The sequence below is a fragment of the Erinaceus europaeus genome, chromosome 4, assembly GCF_950295315.1.
Source record: "Erinaceus europaeus chromosome 4, mEriEur2.1, whole genome shotgun sequence".
NCBI lineage: Eukaryota > Metazoa > Chordata > Mammalia > Eulipotyphla > Erinaceidae > Erinaceus > Erinaceus europaeus.
In genome coordinates, this window is record NC_080165.1 from 148,241,397 (window position 1) to 148,266,699 (window position 25,303).

General features: G+C 38.7%; 1 protein-coding gene across 5 annotated transcripts in view; it reads right to left on the bottom strand.

Annotated features, from left to right (window-relative positions):
• GRIK2 (glutamate ionotropic receptor kainate type subunit 2) overlaps positions 1 to 25,303 on the bottom strand; it is a 653,698-nt gene that overhangs the window by 24,861 nt on the left and 603,534 nt on the right. For all 5 annotated transcript variants that reach the window (XM_007523908.3, XM_007523909.2, XM_060190711.1 and 2 more), the window contains exon 14: positions 5,131 to 5,356. In XM_007523908.3, the coding sequence (XP_007523970.1) occupies positions 5,131 to 5,356 (226 nt within the window). The remainder of the gene's footprint in view (positions 1 to 5,130; positions 5,357 to 25,303) is intronic.

The window sequence follows — 25,303 nt, forward strand, 5'->3', positions numbered from 1 at the left end:
CCTATCCAATAATAAATAAATAAAAATATAATTTATAAGTAAATAAGTTACATAGGGCTGAGGAATTAGTATAAAGGTTATATAAGTCTCTCATGCCTGTGGTTCTGAGCTCCCAGGTTTAATTCCCAGCACCACCATAAATCTGAGTTGAGCAGTGCTCTGGCCTGCCGGTCTCTGTCTCTCTGTGTCTATCTACCTCTGTCTCTCAATAAAATTTTAAAAAACAATAGATATTTTTTAAAGTTACATGAAAATATGGTTTATAGATCACATTTTATTTATAGAGTTAATATTTTTTAGCAAATGGTGTCAGAGTTGGAAAGGTCTAAAAATTGCTCTATGGACTGTTAAATTATAACAAAATGGTTTTTGTTAAACTGACTTAGATGTTTCTTTTCCTGTTAAAAGTTATGACATCTGAAATATTCTGTGGCTTTTTGAACCATGTATAATATACTGTACTAATTAATGTACTAGGACTGGTTTTCACTGTCAAAGAATGCTTCTTAAAAATCAGTCAAAACAGTATATTATAGGGAGTCTGGTTGAGTTGACACTGGTTACCATTCACTCACAATGACCTGGGTTTGAGCCTCTGCTCTCTGCCTTTAAGGGCAACATTCACTTGAGGTGAAACAAGATGAAGGAGTCTATCTTCCTCTCTCGCCTCTCAATTTCTCTCTGGTTTATCAAATAAAATATAAGAGAAAAGAGAGAGAGAAAGAAGACTAGAATAAAGAAAGAAGAGAGAAAGAAGAAAGAGGAAACAGAGAGAGAAGAAAGAAAAAAAGAAAGAAAGAAAGAAAGAAAGAAAGAAAGAAAGAAAGAGGGAAATACCAGCAGGAATAGTGGGTTCATAGTGCTGACTCCAAGCCCCAGTGATAGTCCTGGTGGCCATAATACTACTAATAATAATAAATAATTAAAATAAAACAGTATGTTATACACGATTCAAAAACTCAATGGTTAAGTGTACACATTAAAGTGTGTAAGGACCCAAGTTCAAGCTCCTGGTCCCCACCTGCAGGGAGGAAGTTTCATGAGTGGTGAAGCAGACCTGCAGGTGTCTACCTCCTCCTCCCCTCTTGATTTTTCACTGTCCCTATCCAATAATAAATAAAAAATGTAATTAGTGGATTGAAAGTACTGAGAGAAGGACTTCATGGTTAAACTAAGAAGAAGCATTGGAGGAAAGCTCAGATACCCCCCCCCCCCCGCCAAAGGTAAAAGCACATAAGAATGAGGACATGAGGACAAGATCCAAACACTAATTGAGGTATTAGTTAAAGAGTGAGGAAAGAGTTTGAAAGTAATATCAGAAATGGGGAAACAGCAAGCGAGACTCCGAAAGAAAACACTATCTCTAGGTGATTAGAGAGCTGAAAGCTGATAGCTGAGCTAAGAGCACAACTAGCTGAATAAGCTAAAACAGCATTGCAACAGGGTAATAAAACAGCTGAACTACAGAAAACAACGGGGGGGGGGGGATAGAATAGAATAAGTGAGGTAGAAAACAGAATTATCAAGATTGAGGATGAATTAGAGAAACTAAGAACGAAGATATCTCAAAAAGAGATTAAGAGATACTGAAAACAACAACAGAGACATATGGGATAACTTCAAAAGAAGTAATATATGCATTATTGGCTTGCCAGAGGAAGAAAGAGAGGGAGGGGAAAAAACATTCTACAGGGCACAATAGCTGAGAAATCCCCTACTGTAGACAACATAAAAGGCAAAATGGTTCAGGAAGCTAAGAGGGTCCCAAACAGAATTAACCCAGACTTAAAGACACCAAAACATATAATATTTAGAATGGAAAGGAATAAGGATAAAGAAAAGATCTTGAATGTTGCAAGAGAAAGACAAAGAGTCACCTACAGCAGAAAACCCATAAGATTATCAGGAGATTTCTCCACACAAACACTACAGGCCAGAAGAGAATGGCAAGATATCTATCAAGTGCTCAGTGAGAAAGATTTCCAACCACGACTACTGTATCCTACTAGACTGTCATTCAGACTAGATGGAGGCATAAAAACCTTCTCAGACAAGCAACAGTTGAAGGAATCATCTGTCACCAAGCCTGCTGAGCAGGAAGTTCTGAAAGGTCTCTTATAAACAATCACATCATCATAAACATGCCACATATCAGAACACTGTAAAATTTTAGAATGACATTAAAATATCTTCATTCTATAATATCAATAAATGTCAATGGCCTGAATTCACCCATTAAAAGACACAGAGTAGGAAGATGGATCAGAAAACACAACCCAACCATATGTTGTCAGCAACAAATAAGTCAACAAGACAAACTCAGACTCAAAGTCAAAATATGGAAAACTACCATACAATCCAATGGACCACAAAAAAGAGCAGGAATAGCTATTCTCATTCTGACATGATAGACCTTAAAATCAACAAAGTTTAAAAAGATAGGGATGAATATTATTTAATGCTCAGAGGATCAGTAAATCAAGAGAAGTTAACAAGTATTATCATCTAAACACCCAAGGAGAGGCCATCTAAATACATCAAATATTTACTGAAAGAGCTACGGCAATATATTAACAGCAATGCAGTAGTAGTAGGGGAGTTCAACCCCCCCTTGAATGTTAGACCAGAAGTCATCAAATACTTTGAGGAAAATTATTGGTAGAACTCTTTTCCATATAAATTTTAAAGGCACCTTCAATGAAATGAATCCTATTACAAAAAAACAGAACCTGGACCAGGTCTAGTGTATTACACCAAAGTACAGATCTCTGAGGTGGGAGGTCAGGGCTAAGGGTAGGGTTCATGTCCTGGAACATGATGGCAGAGGTGTGTTGCATTGTTATGTGAAAAACTGAGAAATGTGAACAGGGGTAGATGGCATAATGCTTATGAAGAGACTTTTATTCCTGAGGCTCCAGAGTCCCAGGTTCATGGTGAATTCACCTCCTTTACCCCATCTTATATGGAGTTCGAGGATACCATGTTAAGTCAGATAAGTCAACAAGAAGTAAGAAACAAAAGGATGAATATGGTATGATCTCACTTATAGGCAAAAGGTGAAAAACAAGATCAAAAGGTAAACTCTCTAAGCAGAACTTGGCCTGGAGTTGGTATATTGCACCAAATAAAAGATAGGGCCCACTTTCCCGCATGCCTCTCCCAATCCATGTCAAATAATATTGCATCTGCCGATCGCAACCTAATCAACGCAACAATTGCCACCTCAACATGCTTCAGCTCAGACTGTGTCCAGAGACTTCAGGTGTGGAATGACAACCCTTCAGCTTCATCACTCGGGTGAGACCTTTCCTTTCATAGTATTCTCTAATTCCATCCTAGGTGCTTCACTTTCTAACAAAGTCCCAAAACCTAGATATACACCAGTTTCTGTGAGAGAGAGCATATGTTCACACGTAACCATAAACTAGTGCAAAATATATACCTGAAAGCAGAAGTACACTAGAGTTTGCAGTGAGTATCCCCCTAACACTTCCTCTCCACTATTCCAAGCTTTGGGTCCATGATTGCTCCAATATGTTTGGCTTTGTATGTTAACTCTCTTTTCAGCCACCAGGTTCCAGATGCCATCAGGATGCCGGCCAGGCTTCCCTTGATTGAAGACCCCACCAATGTGCCCTGGAGCTCTGCTTCCCCAGAGACCCACCCAACTAGGGAAAGAAAGAGGCAGACTGGGAGTATGGACCGACCAGTCAACGCCCATGTTCAGCGGGGAAGCAATTACAGAAGCCAGACCTTCCACCTTCTGTAACCCTCAATGACCCTGGGTCCATGTTCCCAGAGGGATAGAGAATGGGAAAGCTATCAGGGAAGGGAATGGGATATGGAGATTGGGTGGTGGGAATTGTGTGGAGTTGTACCCCTCCTACCCTATGATTTGTTACTTTATCCTTTCTTAAATAAAAAATAAATTAAAAAAAAAGATTTGTGTGTGGGGTGGGGGGTTCAGATCCCAAAGCATGTTGGCAGAGGAGGACCTAGTTGGGGTTGTACTGTTATGCGGAAATGTTATACACATACAAAAGTATATTACTGTTGACTGTACACCAGTAATCCCCCAATAAAGTAATTTAAAAAATGTTACCACTTCATTGAATTTATAGATATAGAATGGATTATTTAGTAACTAGTAATTGGGAGTCCGCTGTGTGGTTATTACTAGGCATGCTTATAACAAAAACAAGGTGACAAAAAAAAATCTGCTTTCATGCAATAGTGTGAATCAGTGGAGTGAGGATACGCTAAAATCTAATACTGTTCAGTACACAGAGAGATTCAACCTAGCTTTTACAAATAAAACTGTAAGGCACTACTGAAAGGAAAACTGTAATGAACCACTACCTCACTCCTCAAAAGTTCTTTTTTTTTTTTTGCCTCCAGGGTTATTGCTGGGGGCTTGGTGTCTGCACTATGAATCCACTGCTCCTGGAGGCAATTTTTCCCCTTGTTGTTTATCATTGTTCTTGTTGTTGTTGTTGTTGTTATTGTTGCTGGATAGGGCAGAGAGAAATGGAGAAAGGAGGGGAAGACAGAAAGGGGGAGAGAAAGATAGACACCTGCAGACCTGCTTCACTGCTTGTGAAGCGACACCCCCCCACCCCCTGCAGGTGGGGAACCAGGGGCTTGAACATGATCCTTATGCTTGTCCTAGCGCTTTGCAGCCATGTGTGCTTAACTCACTGTGCTACTGCCCGGCCCAGTCCTCAAAAGTTCTGATCTCCTCTGTGACACCTTGGATGAAACTTGAAGACATTATGTTAAGTGAGATAAGCTAAAAAGACAAGGAAAAATACTGAATGATCTGGTGGTTTACAGGGACAGGGCAAGAGTGAGCGGGAGGGCTGAAGAAAATCTTGGGGTCCTGGCACATGATGATATAAGACGACCTTGGTTGTGGATGAGAGTGTTTCACAGAGAACTTTCACAGGGAGCTGATAAAATTGTACTGAGGAGCAGATGTCCGAACTCCCCTGGTTTCATGCAATAACAAAAGGCAGCAAGATACATTTGTCAAATACAAAATACCTAACGGCGTGCAGACAAGCCATTTCTTTTTCTCTCACGGCAACTAAGATGAATGAACAGAGAGCAAGAAGCTGACATAAAACCTACCCATGGGGGTGCCAACACCATAACCTTTGGAGTCTATAAGGCCGCCAATCTGTGTCAGGTTACAGTTCCGCTGAGTAACGAATTCGATGGTTGTTGACTCCATCAGGAAGGCGTAGTCCGAGGTGAGGGCTCGCTGGATTCCTTCTTCGTTACTTTTGACCAGCACTGACTGCCTCCGGCTACTCATAAAGGCCCACATTTTGTCATATGTTGAGATTTTTGATTTCTGGTAAAAATAAAAGTTTATCAGAAAAATATTCTTAGTTTCCAAGTGATTTTGTGATATTTAGATGGAGTTGATTATAGCTAAGCTACTCTCACCTTATTTACATTTTAATGACACTCTTAATACAGTGATGTTATTAGTGACAGTGAGCTGAAGAAAAATATCAAAATCTACGTCACGTTTCTCACAGTAACTCCTCATATTTCCGAGTACAGAGCATCTGCATTAAACAAATAACTTTTTGTAGATACTTACCACTGGAAGATGAGAAATTATACCCATAGTTCATCACTGAACTGTAAATCATTTATCTCTTACTAAAATAATTAAACACTATACCAAATATGTTTTAACATCCCAAAATGCACACGATGCTCTGTATCATACGAGAATTCCAAGTGTCTATCTTTATCATTCAATTTCAATATAGCAAGATAGCAGACATCAACTTACAATGTAAAACTTGAGCTTTCTCTTCCCCAGTTTGGTTTACTATAAGGCAGACATCACATTAGTCCCCAAGGATACACAAATATATAGGTTGGGGAGATGAGAGGAATTTCTTACAGATAAGCATACTACAAATAAGAATGAATCTATTTCCTCTGAGACACAATCTGGACACTACAGAATTTTTAGCCTGTCTCAGGACAACAGGAAATTAATCATTTATGTACACAGACTCAAGATTTGGGGAGCAATAAAACTGAATAGTTTTTATCATTAAAAGAAAAATTCTCAGTAAGGCTTTAGTAGAATTTTATTTCTAGAGTGAAAAAAGAGGCAAACTAGTAAAACATAAATCTGAAAGAAGTTGGTATCTATTCATCTGTGATGAGTACTTTCTTTCCGTCTCTCATTCTTCCACTAATTCGAAATACAATATTAAAGCTATAACACGGACGTTCATTACAGTGGTTGCACTATCATATCATGTCACAACTATTTTAAAAATGGACGTGCAATCTTTTTACATCTTAAATGTGCTTTCATTCCTACTTGTACTGGATCAACATGTGGTATTACCTCTCTACTAAAAGTGCACCAATGCCATTATTTCACTGATAAAAATGGTAAGAAAACCTTTAAAGTTGCTGGCTAACAGCAACAAAACATAAATAAAGTCATAATGAATCCTCAAAAATAACAAATATAAATTTAGAGTTAAAAGATGGTAGATACATAGGCAGACCTTTATTCTCCCGTGAAACATTAAAACTTGCCAAAAGACTAGCAAACCAATGAAAGCAGTAAAGCACAGAAAGAGGAAGTTCATAGCATTGACAATTCCCTTAGCTCTTGTAGTATATTATTGGTTTTCAAGTTAGATAACCAAATGTTTGTATTAGAAAAAGAAAACCAAAGAAATATTTAAGTCCATGACAAATTTCTTATTGGAATAAAGCATAGTGAGATTGTGCATAGACCCACTGACTATCCTTATCAGTAAGATAATGAAAATAGCTAGAACACTTTTACTTTTTTTTCAACAATATTTCCTCTTTTGGGGGTGTGTGTGTGGGGGGGTGAGGGCCCCAGAGCACACACTCCCACATCCCTCCCCTTCTGTGATACTGGGGTGCCTGCGCCCCCATGCTACCTCCCCCCACCTGCTTCATGGCTCTAGCAACCCCAGACAGACACTCCCCAGTTTCCAAGCATCTTGCAGATTTGGGGAAACCCACCACCCCCAACCTCTTCTAGCTCCCTGAACACCCCCCCAAAGTCCCCTAACCACCCCCCAAGTCAAACTGAGTGGGGGGGAAGGAACCTCCCCACACATACTCTCTTGCCTGGGTGGGTTGTTCAAAATTTTCTTCTCATTTCACTAAGGGGGTATATTAAGACCCCCTCCAAAGGAAATGCTAAAGCGGCCAGGCCCCGCGGCCCCCACAAAGTGTGTCGAGTTAGACTGAATCCCCAAAACATCCCTGGAGCAGAGTCATTAAGAAACAGGCCAGCCCTCCAGCCCCCCACCTCCCAAAGCCTCCCCTAGAGCCAGGCTCCCCCCACCAAAATAAAAAAAAAAAGTAACCCCTAAAGTCCATTGATGCACCAAGACTGCGCTTCCCAGAAAGACCATCCCATCAAAGGGGTCCCAAATCCACCCCCTTGGGGTTCAAACACCCCAGGAGGACCCCAATAGGACAGGGATTGAGCTATTAAGACCCCTCAGAGATTAAGTTTCTCTTATCCCAGGGGAGGGGGAGGGGCGGGTGCTGGGAAGAAACACACTGGGTCCCTATAAACACACTGGGTCCCTTCTTAGGGGGAGAGAAGAAGCTAGCTTTGGGGCACCCCCAATCTGAGACCCCAATATTCCCATGCCACTGAGACTATACAAGGACCCCTTAAGGCAGATTAAGAAGACTCTCCCTGCAAGTGTCTTTGTGGGTGCCAGACTCCTCAATATTTCCTCTTAATGCTTTGTATAACATGACGCCTAAATACAAAATAAAGTCAAAATTAGAGCTCACCTGCAAAATTTTAAATACTTTATGTAAAAGTAATCGGGTTGAGTTTTTAATTTAGTGAATCTGAAACTGTAACAGAGGAACACAGTCCTTTACATACTAAATCATTTTCAGAACTTACACATTCTTCAACTGACACTTTAAATCGTAAGAATCTTTCATGGAGGGTGACAGCTTAACATCCCAACATGAGTTTACTCGGAGGTAAAAACAAGCAGAAAGATAAGATACATACAGTCTTATTTATTTTTCACTATGCGTTGGCCCTCAATTTCCTAGTTTGTAGAATTTGCTTCAGTTGTAGATATTAGCAACTGCATTTTGTATTGCTTTAGCTATACAAATTCTATAAACTAGAAAGTTCTATCCATTTTGTCAGCTATTTTTTTTCATTTATTATTATTTAGATAGGGATAAAGGAGAAGCAGTGAAACAGAAACAACAGCAGCTTCCTTCAGTTGAGTGGGGGCCAGGCTCTAGCCTGCATCAAGCACGTGACAAAGCAACACCCTATTCAAGGGAACTATTTCACTGACCCACCAGAGATTTTTCTGAGCACAGTCTGAGGCTGGTATTTGGGTTCCCAAGAGAGAGGCAATATAATATCAACAATGGCAGCGAACATTCACACAGTAGAATGATATCGGGGTTTTTTTTTCCTAATATCTAAAGTAGCACTTTTTGTTATCACTAGAGCATCAAACTGACTTTTTCAGATAAAAATTGAGAAAGACTCCATTACACCACAGATTTCATCAGTACCACAGTGATCCCATTTGGTATACTGGGGGGCTTGAACATAGGCCATGTGCAGAGTCAAGTATACTTCCTCCCAGGTGAGTTATCTAATCATGCCTAAAAGTAGCACTTTCTAATGAACACAGTTTATTAGATATAATAATTAATAAACACTATTTATTAGATTGAATGATTTAAAAGAAGAAAACATTACTCTATGAATCTAGCCATTAACACTTTCTCCTGTGTATGGTTCACATAGAAAAGAAAGCAATTCTTAACCAAATTAAAACTTCTTAGATTGGGAGTCAGGTGGTAGCACAGCAGGTTAAGCGCAGGTGGCGCAAAGCACAAGGACCGGCATAAGGATCCCGGTTCGAGCCCCCGGCTCCCCACCTGCAGGGGAGTCGCTTCATAGGTGGTGAAATCTTTACAAGTTAAAAACTAGGAATAAAAAGTATTTGAAGTCACTGAGGAGATAAAAAGTAACTTAGTGGGCAAATGTCTATATGTTGAGTATGAAAGTGTAGAAGTTATATGCGGAAACTTAGAAAAAGAATAGAGGAAGTTGTTATGTGAACTAAAGACAGCTAGGTAAAAAGACAGAATATTTTGAATAACCTATACTGTGTTGTACTCAATGTCCTTTGACTATAGGTTGTCTTATTCACTTTCTTCCAGCCACTGTTATTTTAAAAGGAGACCATCAGATCATTGAGGGAGCCTGAATTAGTCAACATGGACAGTCTTCAAAAGTCTTAGGAGCACTGTGAAGCAGAGAAGTAGGGACCAAAATGGAATAACAGGGATGACACAGATAGGAACATAGCTCCACTCTGCATTTCTGCTGTCAAAGTCATTGCCAAGGACTTCCCAGAACAATACACTGCTTATCTATCGTGTGCTTTGTTCCTGCTTTTTGGTTTTTGTTCATTAACTATTTTGTCTCACTTTATATCCTGTCACCTTTCAGACACCAAGTTGCAGATGTTATCAAGATTCCATTCTGACTTCCCGGGGCAGAGGACCTCACCCATGTGTCTTGGAACCTCCCCTCCCCAGAGCCCTGCCTCACTAGGGAAAGACAGAGACAAGCCGGGGAGTATGGATTCACCTGCCAACACCCATGTCCAACAGAGAAGCCATTACAGAAGCCGGAATTCCTATCTATTGCACCCCATAAGGAATTTTGATCCATACTCCCAGTGGGGGAGAAGTGATAGGAGGAAGAGGATAAGATGGCTCTGAACTCCAGCTCCATCAGCACCCACAGACAGAGGAGGAAAAAGGGAGGGAGATTTGGATGTAGTAATAGGGTTATGTGTGGCTTGGAGGGGAAGAGAGGACAAGACCTGGAAGGAAAAGGAGGCAATTATGTACAAATGTAGACAGACAGTTGTAGAGACGACAGTTAACCCGTGTCTGCAACATTAGGGGGAACTGCGGCAGCCTGCAATGGAGGGATTGGCGATTCCTAAGTCGGGGGGTGGGAACATTGTGGAATTATACCCTTGTTGACATGTAATTTTGTATGTCAATATTAAATCACTATTAAACTTTTTTTTTTTTTTAAGAATAGATTGCTTAGAGGCAGCCAGGAAAGCTAAGCACAAAGTGATCTAACTCTTTAGGAGAAAATATTCAGATAATGATAAGTAATAAGGCTGACGAGATAGTTCAGCTGGGGGTTGCTTGCTGCGCCATGCACTGCAACTCCCTCCAGTGCTGTGGAGGTGTGGAGGGAGCTATCGGGAGCCTGGGTGGGTTATGCACACAACAGGACAACAGTCTCACAGTGCCCTGCAGCATCTGTAATTATGTAATAGGATACTGACGTTGCTGGCAGCACTGAAAATTCTTTTTTTAAAAACATTTTATTTATTTCTTAACTGGACATATAGAGAGATAAATCTAGAAGGGGTGGGTGATAAAGAGGGAGAGAGCAAGAGAGACAACAACAACAGCACTACCTCATGGCTTGTGAAACCTTCCCCCTGCAGGTATGGACCAGGGGGTTGCACCCAGATCCTTGCACATTGTAACACGTGTCCTGTCCTGTGCGCCATCTTCTCACTACACGAAGGACACGCATAAGAACTATCCTTCTAGATGTATTAGACGATTTTCAGGATGTCAAACAGTTTAAGGCAATTTCAGAGATAATTTTTTTTGGTGATTTATACGACTACAAGTTTAATAGTAGTGTCCATAAACACCATTCCCACCACCAAATGACTGTGTCCTGCCCCCCCCCCCCAAACCCCCGACCCAGTAAAGCCAAACATTCACCCTCACCCTCCACCCAGAGATTTTTACTTTGGTGCCCTACTCAGAGATAACTCTAAACATATGTTAGAAAACCAAAGCACTCCATAGGAAAACTTTTAAAAAAATATTGATTGCATTAATTTCTTGATAGAAAGAGGCCAGGTAATACTCATATGGGACGCAGGGGAGAGGAGTCACGGGGGGGGAGACGTCACTCATGCTTGTGAGTCCAGAGCACCACTGCTTTGTCAGTTCCTGTGCTGCTAGGAACAACTTAGCTATAAAATTTTAAATTAACATTATCTTTATTTTCTCAGGAAATTCACCGTGTTGATCCAAGTACTGAAATCAATTTACTTCTTGTATACCTTACTCTTTTTTTTTTTTTCCCCTGAGAGGCAGAGACAGAAACAGAGAGAGACCAGCAATGAAGCTTCCTCTCATGCTGTGAGGGCTGGATTTGAACCTGGGCCCCACACATGGCAAAGCAAAGCACTATCCAAGTGAACTATTTTACCAGTCCTGTGCCCAATTTCTTACAGATTCTATTCTTTCTATGATGTGCTGGATAGATTCAGGATGTCAGATATTTCAGTGTTCCTATGATCAAAATGCTAATGCTCTTAATGAGGTCTTGGTTTTGCACTGTCAGCTTCAAGCCAATGAATCTAGTTCATAAGATATCGTTCATGGGCAGCAGTTCTCATGACTAAGCAAGTTAATAGGGCAAATATAGTACTTTTAAAATTTGGAGTTTTATTCCCCCAGCTAAAATGTTTTAGAGCTAATCAAGTATTTTGTCCCACTTATATGAACTAACTTCTCTCTTCTTAAGAGCAACACAATTTACACATATTTAGCCATCTTTAAAAAAACAAAAACAACTCTGTTTTGATTTGTTTTATGATGAAAATAAATTCTTCACCTCCATTCATTCTGTTTGCTATAAAATACAAATTGAAATTTAGAAACCAACTTATGTTCAGTGAATTTATGTTCTATACTTGTCACGTAAAAATGCCCAAATGATAAGCAAATAGCATTGCCAATACGTTTGTGATCTCTCTGAGGCAAGATTTAACTTAAGGATGCTCTAAAGGAAAGTTTATTTTCATAAATGAGATAGAAAGACTAACATTTGTTTTGTTAGAACTAGCACAAATATAAAGGACTAACAGCATAAAGATAATAATAGTTAATTATATTTGGTATTAGAAAATATTTACTACCACTCATATTTTTGAATTAAATAACCTAAAATTTGTTCATGCAATCTATAAAGGACTTCATCTAAAAATTGTATTTAAAAAACGCTTGTACTTTGTTTTCTAAAGCACAGAGTATGGCAATTAGTTAAACTATTTCTCCTAATTATCAATGTAAATATGATGATATTGTGTATTTACATGATTTATTTATTTTAATAAAGTCCACACAATCAATTTTGTTTCTAATAAAAGCTTAATACAGTTACAAGTGCTATACTATTATTTCTTAACTTGTTATGAAAAGTCACATACCAAGGTCTTGTTGGTAGATGAGAATTTGGCTGAGATTTGCATTTCAATTTTTTTATTGCAGTAAATAAATCACCAACAATACTGGAACATATGTGCTAGGTACGAACAGCTGAGCCCTATCTGGACTCATCTGACCTTGGTCACTAGGAAATTAGAGTTAATTCAGGAAAACAGGACAGAAGCCATATGTGGTTCATATCAAAGGTGGAACTGAGTCTAGTGCAGTGATCTGAAAGCATTTGGTAGTTAGCAAACCTGTCAGTCCTTGGAATAATTCTGGCAGTTTTATTGAAAAACATCTGCAATCTCTTAAAACAGGATATTTGAAGGGAAGGACAATGAAACTGAGAAAATTGCTCTTTTTGGTGTTACTGAGAGTTAATAGAGGGATAAGAAAGAACATTATGACAGCATCATAGGATAGGCAGCAAATTTAAAATGACCCACGCCGTTCTTCTTTCTTATAGAGTTGAACCAGTAGAAGAGAATTCATACTGACTATTCAGAATCCCTGACAATGAGTTTCTTGATCATTATATTTTGTCTTATAAACAAGTCATCTTGAAATTTCCTGCTCAAATGTTTTCTTTTTTCTTATAAATAACAGTAGAAAATAATGTATTTCATTGTAATTTGGCTCAATGAATAGTTAACAATGAAACTTGACTTTGTTATGGAGAACACGACTAAAACACAATTTCCTACCTGTAGCCAATATAAAGGTTTCCACTCCAATTTCTTAGAAATATCATAAAGAATAAATGAGAAAATTAATAAAAAGTCACTTTGACAAGCTATAAAACTTTCTAAAGATACTAGGGTTTTATTTTTATTTCAACATTTATGCAATCAGTCAATGGAGAAATGTAGTATCCTACTGTATCCCACACATATCCCCTGTTCTTTCTGACATCTATACCTTTACTTTTAAAGCAATTTATAATATTCAAGAATATGAAAATAGTTAGTGGGTTACTCATTCACACTTAACTTTAATTCTAATATTTATTGAGCACTGGGTTGGTATAAAAGAGAGTGCAAAATAGCCAAATAAAAACATGGCCACTGCCCCAGCAAAGAATCTCATAATGGATGATAAACTAGTAATCAAAAAATGGAGTGATGAATGCCATGGCAAATGACAGATGACGTATGAGCTAAATAGATGTGGGGGTTGACTGAAATTTAGAGACAACAATTCTATTAAGAGTCAAATCAATAATAGTTTTGCTTTTTGTATCACTTCTCTGTCACTGAAATTCCAAAACTATTATCTATAGGGTGACCCAAATAAAAAAAAAAAAAAACCAAAGCAATGAAACTTTAAAGAATCATCTTACATTAAACCAAGATTTTTTTATATTTCTCAAACAGATTGGGAAATAAGATAAACTCCATCAAAATATTTCAGAAATGATATATATTTGTACCTCTCCATACATAATATCTGCACTCTACTTTTTTTTACCAGATAGTTCAAGGAATTGAACATGGGACTTTGAAGCCTCAGGCATGAGAGCCGCTTTGCATAACCACTATGCTACCTCCCCTGCTCTTCATTGTACCTTTATATAAGTTAAATACATACGTGGATATTTCGTGGTTAAATAGTAAACAAATGGTCCCAGGTTTTTGGGAGTGGAGAACAGCTGTAACCATATCTATCGCTGTCAGCACAAATTAACTTGATCACAATAATCAAATTTAATATGTATATACTAATTATATTGATGATTATATGAATTATTAATCTGAGGCACATTTTAACTACATAGAAACTACATTAACCTAGAGGCCATAACCTGCTGTTATCTCTAGCTAGATTATAGAACTATATGCCTCACTCCATCTCTCCTATTGATTTTAAAAAAAAATTTTTATTTATGTATTTTTTAAATGGAGTCAGAGAGAAACTGAAGGGGAAGAGGGAGATAGACAGACAGAGAGACACCGGCAGCCCTGCTTCACCACTCATGAAGCTTTCCTCCTGCAGGGGGGGACCAGGGGCTTGAACCTGGATCCTTGTGCACTGTAATGTGAGTGCTTAACCAGCTATGCCACCACCTGGCCCCTTGGTTTTTATTCAAACAGCACATCTGTTTCCCCACCAGGTTTACTGCTGGACTCAGTGCCGGCACTATGAATCCACCACTTCTGGTGGCCATTTTATTTCCTTTCTATTTTATTTTGATAGGACAGAGAAGGAATGGGGGGGGGTGTATAGAGGGAGCTGGAAACACAGACACCCGCAGACCTGCCCCACTGCTCATGAAGTTTCCCCTTCCAGGTAGGGGTTGGGGACTCAAACCCCAGTCCTTGCACATGGTAAAGTGTGCACTCAACCAGGTGCACCACCACCACCAGGCCCCTATAACACATTTTTAAGGGAGTTGCTACTGCTTACTATATTTGTAATTCCAGGTTTTCACTCACCTTGGGTTTGTCTCCTTTGTTTTTACCCATAGCATTAAATAATAGTGAAGTATATTATATATATGTCCTATTTTTATTTACACATCTGGTTTCTTTCTCCACCCCACTAAAAGATAAACTCCATGAAGATTTTTTATTTTGCTTAATCTGATATCCCCATATATAGAAATAAGGCAATTTATGTTTTATATTTCAGTTAATTAGTTCCAAATCTATTTTTATCCTACTTTTTTTTGTCACCAGGAATATCACTGGGGATCAGTGTCTGAAGGATGAGTCCATCACTTTCAGTGGGCATTTTTTTTTTAATTTTCCGTTTTTGATAGTAGTAGAGAGAAAAAGAGAGGGCAGTAGTAGCGATGAGAGCCGTCTGCAATACTGGCAATACCGCTCATGAAGCTTCTCCCTGTGCAGGTGGGAAGTAAGGGCTTGGACCCAGGTGCCCGTTCACCAGTACAGAACAGTGTGCTCTGTTGGTGGGGCCGCAGCCTGGCCCTTTATATGGTTTTGTCCAGGTTAGTTGTGTCATCTTTTGTTTCCAAATTATTGTTACTAATATCTTAAACACTGACTCCTCCCTCCGTTGAACCACCTAAGCTAATTCCAACCCTGAATAAATATCCACAAAATCAGCACTTTGGTAGAATAGTATTGCTGGAAAAAAATAATTCTTTACTGCATAAGTTTAATGTAAATGTTTAACACTACCCAGGAAGTTTCATACTACTACTATTACTGTTATTATTACTATTGATATTAATTATTATTTGGCAGCACCAAGTTTAACTTTTTCTCATTCCCAGAAGTCAAATTTTTCCTGGGACTCACCAGTTAGCATTTGACTCTGCCTTTGTGAATAACAAATTCAAAGCCCAGTTCAACATTCTTCTTTTAACAACAACATCAGCAATAATAATAATATCATAACCATTTTTTAGCCTTTTATTCCCTTTCCTCATACAATAAATGTTTTACACTGTGAGGTTTGAATACTGCCACATCACATTGTCTTTTTAAAAAAATATTATTAGTGATTTAATAGTGATAAAAAAAGTTGTGGGGTAAGACAGTCACAATTCCATACAATTCCTAACCTCAGAGTTCCTTTTTTGGAAATCCTACAAAATTAGTTCTCTTACCACTTCCCTTTACATGACATTTAAACATTTCTTAAATCTTTCAGGTCTTATCTTTCCTCAGTAGTGTTGACATTATTTTAAGATCCATTTCTACGTTCGTTTTTCTCCCTTTACAACAAAATCCATCAAAGTTGTCCTCATATTTTCTTTCTTTCCTTCCTAACCTTCTATCAGCATCAATCTTTTGAAATTACATTCTTTCATTGAAAGAAATATGACTTGACGTAAGTGTTCTCCATATATTTTAAATTGAAGTAGATTGTTTTGTCCTTACATTATTTGGTCAACTTCCAAGGTGCAATGCTCTGAAATATTCGAACATTCTTGACACATTCTATATCTATTTTTCTGACACATTCTCCTAACAACTTTTGCATCCACTGTGTGTGTGTGTGTCTGTGTGTGTGTGTGTGTGTGTGTGTGTTTATATAAAGACAATGAGGCAGAGAGAGAAAGAGAGAGAGAGAGAACCAAAGCTTCCTTCAATGTCTGGAGGCTGGGCTCAAGCTTGGGTCATTCACATGTTCAAGCAACACACTACCCAACTGAATTTTTCATGAGCCTCACTGCTACTCCTCATCTGTTCTCTACAGAGTGAGAAGCCTCTAATAGATTAAATCACCCCACACTTTATTAACTCCCTTTGGCATGATCCCTCTGCTTTTAGGCTAGTTCTGTGTTCTCAGAGTACACAACTGTCAATCTTTGCAATTTTTAATTATAATTCCATTTAGATAGTATTCAATGAATTTAGATGTTTCTTCTGACTCTTGCTGATCCATCATGTCTGTGTTATCTGTACACCTAACTCAATTACTGACTTAAGGTACTCAATACATATTTAAAAGAATAAATGGAGTGCACTAATGAAGTAATAAAAGAAAAATTAGTCATGAAACACCAGGTTATTAATAACAATTCATACCACTGAAGATGCAGCCTAAGGAAAAATTCAATAGTATGTATCTAGTAATTATGACAGATAGTAACGTTACATGAAGTTATTATAGGATATCTACATAAAGCATTCAGAATATAATAAAAATGTATTAAATCTCATTTTCATATAGAGGCTTAAGGAGTTTTCTTTAAATTGTCGACCATGTAAGAATCAATTGAGGAAAAACAGGTCAATATTATTACTGATAATCTAATAACAATTTCTTAATTGCTTTTTAAAAATTAGTCTTTTAAAAATGTTTTATTTATTTTGCATAGATACAGAGAGCAATTGAGAAGGGAAGAAAATTATTGGGAAAGAAAGACGTATGCAGGACTGCTTCACTGCTCAGGAAGCTTCTCAAATCCCTGTGCGGTCCAGGGGTTTGAACCAGGGTCCTTGTGCACTCTGACATGCACACTTTAACTATCTAACCAGTTGTGCCTCCACGAAGCCCCCAAATGTACTCTTAACTAAAAAATTTATTATGGGATGTGCAGGTGGTGGTGCACCTGGCTGAGTGCACATGTTGTAATGTGTAAGCACCTGGGTTCAAGCCCCCAGTCCCCATCTGCAGGGAAGAAACTTTGAAAGTGGTGAAGCGGTGCTGCAGGTATCTCTCTGTTTCTCTTTTTGTCTATCTCCCCCTTCCTTTTCAATTTCTGGCAGTCTCTGTCCAATAAATAAATAAAGATAATAAAATTTAAAATAATTATTATGTGCAAAATCGTGTGGATTTGTAATCCCAGCAATGAGCTTTAGCAATAACCCTGGTAGCAGTAAAAATACATACACACATACATACACACATACATGCATACATACATGCATAAATTAAAGGGAGGAACAATAGATGAGATGCCAAGTCAGAATAGGAGCCAAAACGAAGAAGAACCAAATAGCAAAATAGATGCATTATAGCAGTAACAGCCTAAGCAGATGTCACAATTACCCAACAAAGCAACAAGATAGCAGAGCTAAAAGATGCAACAACTGGCCCAAAACACACAATATATGAACTAAAGGCTACAGTAGCTGATACAGTAGTCAAACTAACAGACTTGATACACTCGCAAGCAGAACAGAGATGGAACACAGAGTCAGCAAGTGTGAAGATGAAGCGGCAAAAGCTAACAGAAGAGTGAGAGGCCTAGAAAGGGGTGAAGAGGCAATGCTGAAAAATAATAACAGAAAGGGGCAACACAAATTAGATACTTGGACTGAACCTGGTGTATAGTATCAAAGTAAACGACCCTTTGGGGAGAGAGGGTATTAGGTCCTGGTGGATGATGGCTGGGGTTAAGAGTGTTTTGCAGAAAATTGAGAAATTTTACACATGTATTTACTGTATACCATTAATCCCCCCTTTCTAACTTTATTTATTCATGTTTTCCCTTTTGTTGCCCTTGTTGTTTATCGTCATTGTTGTTGTTATTATTGTTATTGCCATCATTGTTGCTGGATAGGACAGAGAAATGGAGAGAGGAGGGGTTAGACAGAGGGGGGAGAGAAAGATACACACCTACAGACCTGTTTCACCGCCTGTGTGAAGTAACTCCCCTGCAGGTAGGGAGCTGGGGGCTCCAACCGGGATCTGATGCCAGTCCTTGCGCTTTGCGCCACGTGCTTTTAACCTACTGTGGCCACCACCCGAATCCCCCCCCCTTTTTTTTTTTGAGGGAGGGAGAAATATGGACTAAGAGGGAAAACGCAAAGTGAAACTTGGACTGGGCACCAAGGCAGAGAACTCTGGGGAAGGAAGTGGACGGAGTAGGTGAAGAGAGGTCCTGCATGATGACATAAAGGGACCTAAGTTCTCTCACAGCGAGATGAGAAACTGCACCCACCTGTCAACACCCACACTGCCAATCTCCCAATAAAAATGGTAAAAAAATAGACACGGGGCTGTTTTTAACAATAACAATTAATTGAAATATATCATAACATATAATGTTATTAATATCCATTATAATGTAAAACCATGCTATAATAAGATTCATCATAAATCTATTGTGAATATAATTTATAAATATTAAATATACTTTTAAAGATATAGAAGTATATTTAAGTAATATATAGTAGAAATTTAAATCTAGCTAAACTTATATAACCTAAGAAAGTATCTGATAGATTCGTATGCATAGCTTTTATCTTAAAATGTGTAGTTATAAAATATGACCATAATATGATTGAAACAAATTGGAAAAAATATCCTCTACTATTTTAGATACAATTGACTCAGACTCACGAATTGACCTTTTAAAATTCAGTTAGATTGGGCTGAAGTTTCAAGGACACTTTCCACAAATTGTCATTACAATTCAACCTTCTTAATACATAGGCATGGGATCTCAGCTATGACTAAAAATGCATGAAATTTGGTATGGATGAGTTTAGCTAAATAAGAGAAACATCACCTGAAAATATGGTACAGAATGAAAAAATAGTCTAATTTATAATCTGAATATAATAGCAACAGATACCTAAAAGTATCTCTAACTGAACACTTGTGAATGTGTTAGTAAAAACTGCCCTATTGCTGATATAATCATTTCTAAAAGAAACTAAAATTCAGTAAATTTAACAGATGTAATTTTTATTTGTAATATACTTGAAAATTATTCTTCCTGTAGAAAGAACATTTTTTAACCTTTAGTTGTAGTTGATATATATTATATATATAGTTTATCATACACATGTTGTATATTTTTCAATATTCATCATATAACTGTATAGCAATCTCATTTATACAATTATACTTACTATCACTGAAGGACTTGTTTAACCCTGGGAGCTATATGGAAGAATACAATTTACTGATGTAGTAGTAAGGGTATTAAAAATATAGTCATATTCTAAATTATTATCATACAATGTTGATCATTCTTGTACTTTAGTTTTATAATCTATTGATATTTAGATAAGTTTATTATCCTGCCTAAGAAAAAAATGCAAAAGAAAGTTATTTTATAGAATGCAACAGTAGTTCATTACTAACGTGTATATCTACATTTTTTTATTGAACAGGACAGAGAGAAATTGAGAGGGGAGGGGGAGATAAAGAGGGAGAGAGAATGACAGACATGTACAGACCTGCTTTACTGCTTGTAAAGCAATCCCCCCCCCCCAGGTGGGGAACCTGGGGCTGGACGCTGGATCCCTGCACGGGTCCTTGCACTTCATACTATGTGCACTTAACCCGGTGAGCTACTGCCCGGCCCCTTTACAATCTTTTTTTAAATATTTATTAATTAATTTATTTATTCTCTTTTGTTGTCCTTGTTGTTTTATTATTGTAGTTATTATTGTTGTTGTTATTAATGTTGTCTTTGTTGGATAGTACAGAGAGAAATGGAGAAAGAAGGGGAAGACAGAGAGAGTGAGAGAAAGACAGACACCTGAAGACCTGCTTCATCGCTTTTGAAGCGACTCCCCTGCAGGTGGGGAGCCGGGGGCTCGAACCAGGATCCTTAACGTCACATTCACTTAACCCGCTGCGCTACCGCCAGACTCCCCCCCTTTACAATCTTTACTTTCCACTGACTGTGACCATGTCTAGAAATTATGTGAAGAAAAAAATGAAACAATTTATTTTGCTATAGATACTGTTGCATCAAGTCATCCAAATGATTTTTTAAATTTTTAACAGTCATTTCATTTAATTTGCTTGCATTTTAAGTGTTGTTTTTAGAATTCTTTCCAGATGTATTATTATTAACAATTTAATCCCATGAGGATGTTTTCCTTTTTAAATAAACCAAAGAATCTGTAGTATGAAAATGTATGCTTATACAACATACTGTATATATTGTTATCATCATTACTCTAAGATCAGGTATAGCAATAAAACAGGAGCTGGTTTTCTTGTGTATGTTCTGAAAACAACTCAGAAATAAAAGCTCTAAGAATTTTCTTAGCAAGCACAATATCAAAGTTAAGACTTCCAAAGCATTTTCTATGTAAAAGAGCACTGATTTTCGGTACACAGTGTAAATTATTTGTACTCAATGTATTAATTTTGACCTAAAAGTTTTACTTTACTATAAACATTTTTACTTATCCAGAAGAAAAAATATGTAAAAAAAAAAAAACCTACCTAAAATCTCTATTTTTAAAAATCAAATCCTTTTTTAAATTTTTAAAAATTATTTATTAGATAAAGATAGCCAGAAAGCAAGAGGGAAAGTGTTGGTATGCATGAGACCCCTTCTGTTTCATTTGGTTTAAATCCCCCCTGCTTAACACTATTCTATTTACATAACCACTGCATTCTATTTACATAACCTCTGTTAACAAGCACCACCCTCCCTCCAGGGCATTGGTGGTTCAGTGATAGGATTCTCGCCCGCTCCACCCCCTCTCCTTGTCACACCCTGATCCCCTCCTTGTCACATTCTGATTTTCACCAGTCACTTTTCTCTCCACCCTCTCTATGTCACATCCTATTTCCACCCTACTTGGCAAGTATATATAAAGACAGCACTGTGAGTTTTACAGTACCTTTAGTTTTAGATTAGCTCGGCTTAGATTGTGCTGCGTCCTGCATGAATAAAGAGATACTGCCTACAGCTCAACCCTGAGTCCCTGGTCATCTGTGACCCGCCTGTTAAGCCAGCCTGGAGAAAACATAGCCCGTCGAAAACAACAGGAAAGGGCTATAGAGAGGAGAGGAGAAAGAGAGACGCCTGCAGCCCTGTTTTACCAATCGCAAAGCTTTCCTCTTACAGGTGGGGACGGGGGGCTCAAACCCGGGTTCTGGCGCACTGTAACATGCACACCCAACCAGGTGGTGCAGACAATATGATAATGAAGGGCATTTCATTTGAAACACAAAGGAAAATTAATATAAAACTTTTAAGTGTAAAATCATGACACCATTCCATCGTAGGTAGAACAGTAAGATGACAGAACTATAGGAGAATACGAGAATTAAAGATTAAGGATAGATGTTTTGTGTGGACGATTTAAGAAATAGTTACATTCTGCGTTTGTCAACACCCCCACCCTTTTTGTGAATTCTTTGCCTTGATTGACTTCTATGTGTTTACTTCTATGTGTTTATCTCTCATCAAGCTAAGTTCAGGAAGATACGTGAGGACTTGAGATGTACCCAGATCTCGTGCTCTGGTTGCCATAGGGACTGATGTACCTCCCGTAGTTAGAAAAGCTAAGGGGGGATATGTTGGTATTCTTCGTGTTGGTTTGGCTCCCTTCCCCCTACCTCTGAGAGAAATGGTTTGGTCCTTGCTAGTTTCACACCCTTCTTTCTCCCCACCCTGTATGCTAAGAATGCCCAGAGTCCCAGCAGCAGTGGGAGAGGGAGAATGATGGGGAAGCACATGGTGTGGTGATTTGCCCGTTTGTGAATAAAGATTAAACTGCAGCTTCTCAGCCCAGCCGTGTGTCCTCGAGTCTCTGTCTACCACTGTGATGCTAGCCCGGCCAGATGGAGCCCCCAAAACCTTAACAACAAATGGCGCCCACGTGGACCTGACCTGCGCATCTCTCAGTTAAGTGAAAACAATTTGGCTACCTATGCACTATGGCCTTCTCTTCTGCTTGTGAAGAGATCTCCAAAGGCCTCTGCCCTTTCTTCAGGAGACTGTTTCACAGTTTCTGGAACATTTATCTCTGGACCACTCTGTGGTTTCCGCCCAATGCCAGCCCGCATGAGTTGGCTTTCCGCCGCGTGGCGCGGGGCATTGGGCGCCGGCTCCCTCCACGCTGCTCAGCCACTGGGAGCAGGGCAACAGACATGGCAGGGCCATGGGGCAGGGCCGCGGCGGCCTATCATGGCCACCACCCCGGGGCACCTCGGCCCATGACTTCTGCACGGCTGGCCAGCCCGCCCTCCTGCAATGAAGTCTGGACAGATCCCGGACCCCCCCAGAGACCGCGGGCTCCCTGCCGAAACTGGGCCCCCTGGCCGAGATCCTCAGCTCGGGTCTGAAGGCAGACGAGCTATAACACGCAGAGATTCATCCAGAGATCGCAACCCACAATTCCTAGAAGTGAAGCTGCCCAAGAGGCCGCCGCTGGACAACGCACTCCCAGAACGGCTAAGACAGTACAGATCTGAATTCATGTTTGAAATGACATGTCTTCATAACAAAAGTTTCTCTCCTTTGTATTGAAGACCATGTGTATATGTGTGTTTAAAGTTTGGTAACATTAACTTTAAGGTTAAAAATATAACTTTAAGGCTATATTCTTACCAGAGTTAAATGAAAAAAGGTTTTCAATGTAATTCTCATAAAGATAAAATTAACTTACATTTAAAGTCTGAGGTAAAAATTAGTTTAAATATCAATATATTTTAACTAAGTTGGTCAAAAAAAAAAACCTGCACACACCTAGGGTGTGTCTCCATCTTGAATGGGTGTAACAAAAGGTTAAATAGACTTGTTGATATGTAAAACTCTCGATTACCTTCTCTATTAGAAATGGTAGATTACACAATGGCTATGCTAATGATTCTCATGCCTGAGGTTTTCTTTCCTTGATTCTTATGTCTACCTTTTCACATTCTATTGTTTAAACTTTAAACAACCTTAAAATCATTCTAAAAAAGACTTCTAATTGTAATAGAGTTATCAGTTGTGATAAACTTCTAACCTGCTACAAGTTTTGATTCATAAGTAAGTGAATTGCAGCTGTCAAGTTATCTACAGAAAAGCAGAATTCCGATGGCTGACATTCCCCATCGAGACAGACGTACAACAATTCACCCCGTGGCAATTCTTCGGTGGACATCTGCTTTGGACTTCTATCGGACTCACTGGTACACCTCGGACACTTTGCACAAAACTAGCAGCTTCCCCTTATGCTGCTGGGTTTCTCAAAGACTGACTGCAGCCATGCCTTGGGACTCTAGGCCTCACCCTCCCACCATGCTAGAAAATGCCCGTCAAGGCAAGTACGCCCTCCAGAGGCAGGAAATGTTTTTTTAGCTGATAAAGTCTTGCCCACAGAGTCAAAAAATGGCCCCCTCAGGCCTTCTCTTGGCAGCACACTGGTTCTTGTTACTCGCTTACATGTTTCTCCATGTTTGTGCCTATTTCTTTTTTTGAAAATGCCTGTACGATATAGGTTTCTGTTCACCCCACACCCCTGATACTGTGGTCATTTAGTTAAAAAGAAAAGGGGGAATATGTTGGCATTCTTCGTGTTGGTTTGGCACCCTTCCCCCTACCTCTGAGAGAAATGGTTTGGCCCTTGCTAGTTTTGCACCCCTCTTTCTCCCCACCCCGTATGCTAAGGATGGGCAGAGTCCCAGCAGCAGCGGCGGCAGAGAGAGGATGATGGAGAAAAGTACATGGTGTGGTGATTTGCCCGTTCATGAATAAAGATTAAACTGCAGCTTCTCAGCCCAGCTGTGTATCCCCGAGTCTCTGTACCGCTGCGACGCTAGCCCGGCCAGCTGGAGCCCCCAAAACCTTAACAACAGGGGGAGGCTAAATATTTAGCATATTTAAATATTTAAATGATTAAATATTTAAATATTCCAGGGTAGCACACAGGTGTTTGAAAATCACAAAATGAAATCGGGGCATTCTAGTAAGCATGTTCATCTAGGGTGACGGGGTAAGTGCTTTAGGAAGAGAGTGCTTCTAAGTTAGTATAAATTCATTTTTTGCTGAGATAGCTAGTTCACCAGAATTTGGTTGATTTAAAAAAAAAGTTGCATATGTTTAGGAATACTCTTTGCTGAGAGAGGTTTTCCTCTTCATCATGTATCAAAAAGGTATGTCAACAAGACATCAAAGCAGATGGTAAGTTCTGAGATGGCTGTTTGACTGACTCCAGCTCTAAATTTTGGCTGACAAGATCTTTTTTAATTCGATCAAAGAAAGCAGATTGTGAATATAACTAAGTAATTGGTCTTTACAAATTCTACTAACAAAATGTCTATTTGAATGAAATCAAGGGGGAAAAAACAAAATAAAGTCAGGAGGAATATTATTATTTTTTTAATTTTGAGTAGATAGCAGAAAACTTAGAAGACTAATCTCAAAATCCTTTCATGAGAAATAAAAAACAGAAATTTTAAATTCCACTTCAAACATAAAAGCTATTAGGATACCTCACTGATTATTTCAGTCATTCAGTGTGACCCAAGAGGTGGTGCAGTGAGTACAACATCGGGCACTCAGGCATGAGTTCCCGAGTTCATCCCTGGTATTGTATGTGCCAAACTAATCCCACTGGGGCTCTGGTTCTGTCTCTCAAATTATATATCATGTTTAAAAAACACTTGCCTACATACTTTTGTAAAATAAGCTGCACTAAACAAAAACAACCAAATAACAATGAATTTACCTCAGACTGGGAATCTTGTAGTCTGTATATCGTATACCAGATTTTCATAGTGAACCATATATATATTTTAAAAAATTAAGCCTTATTTCAAAAGACTTTTGTAATTTATTATTGAG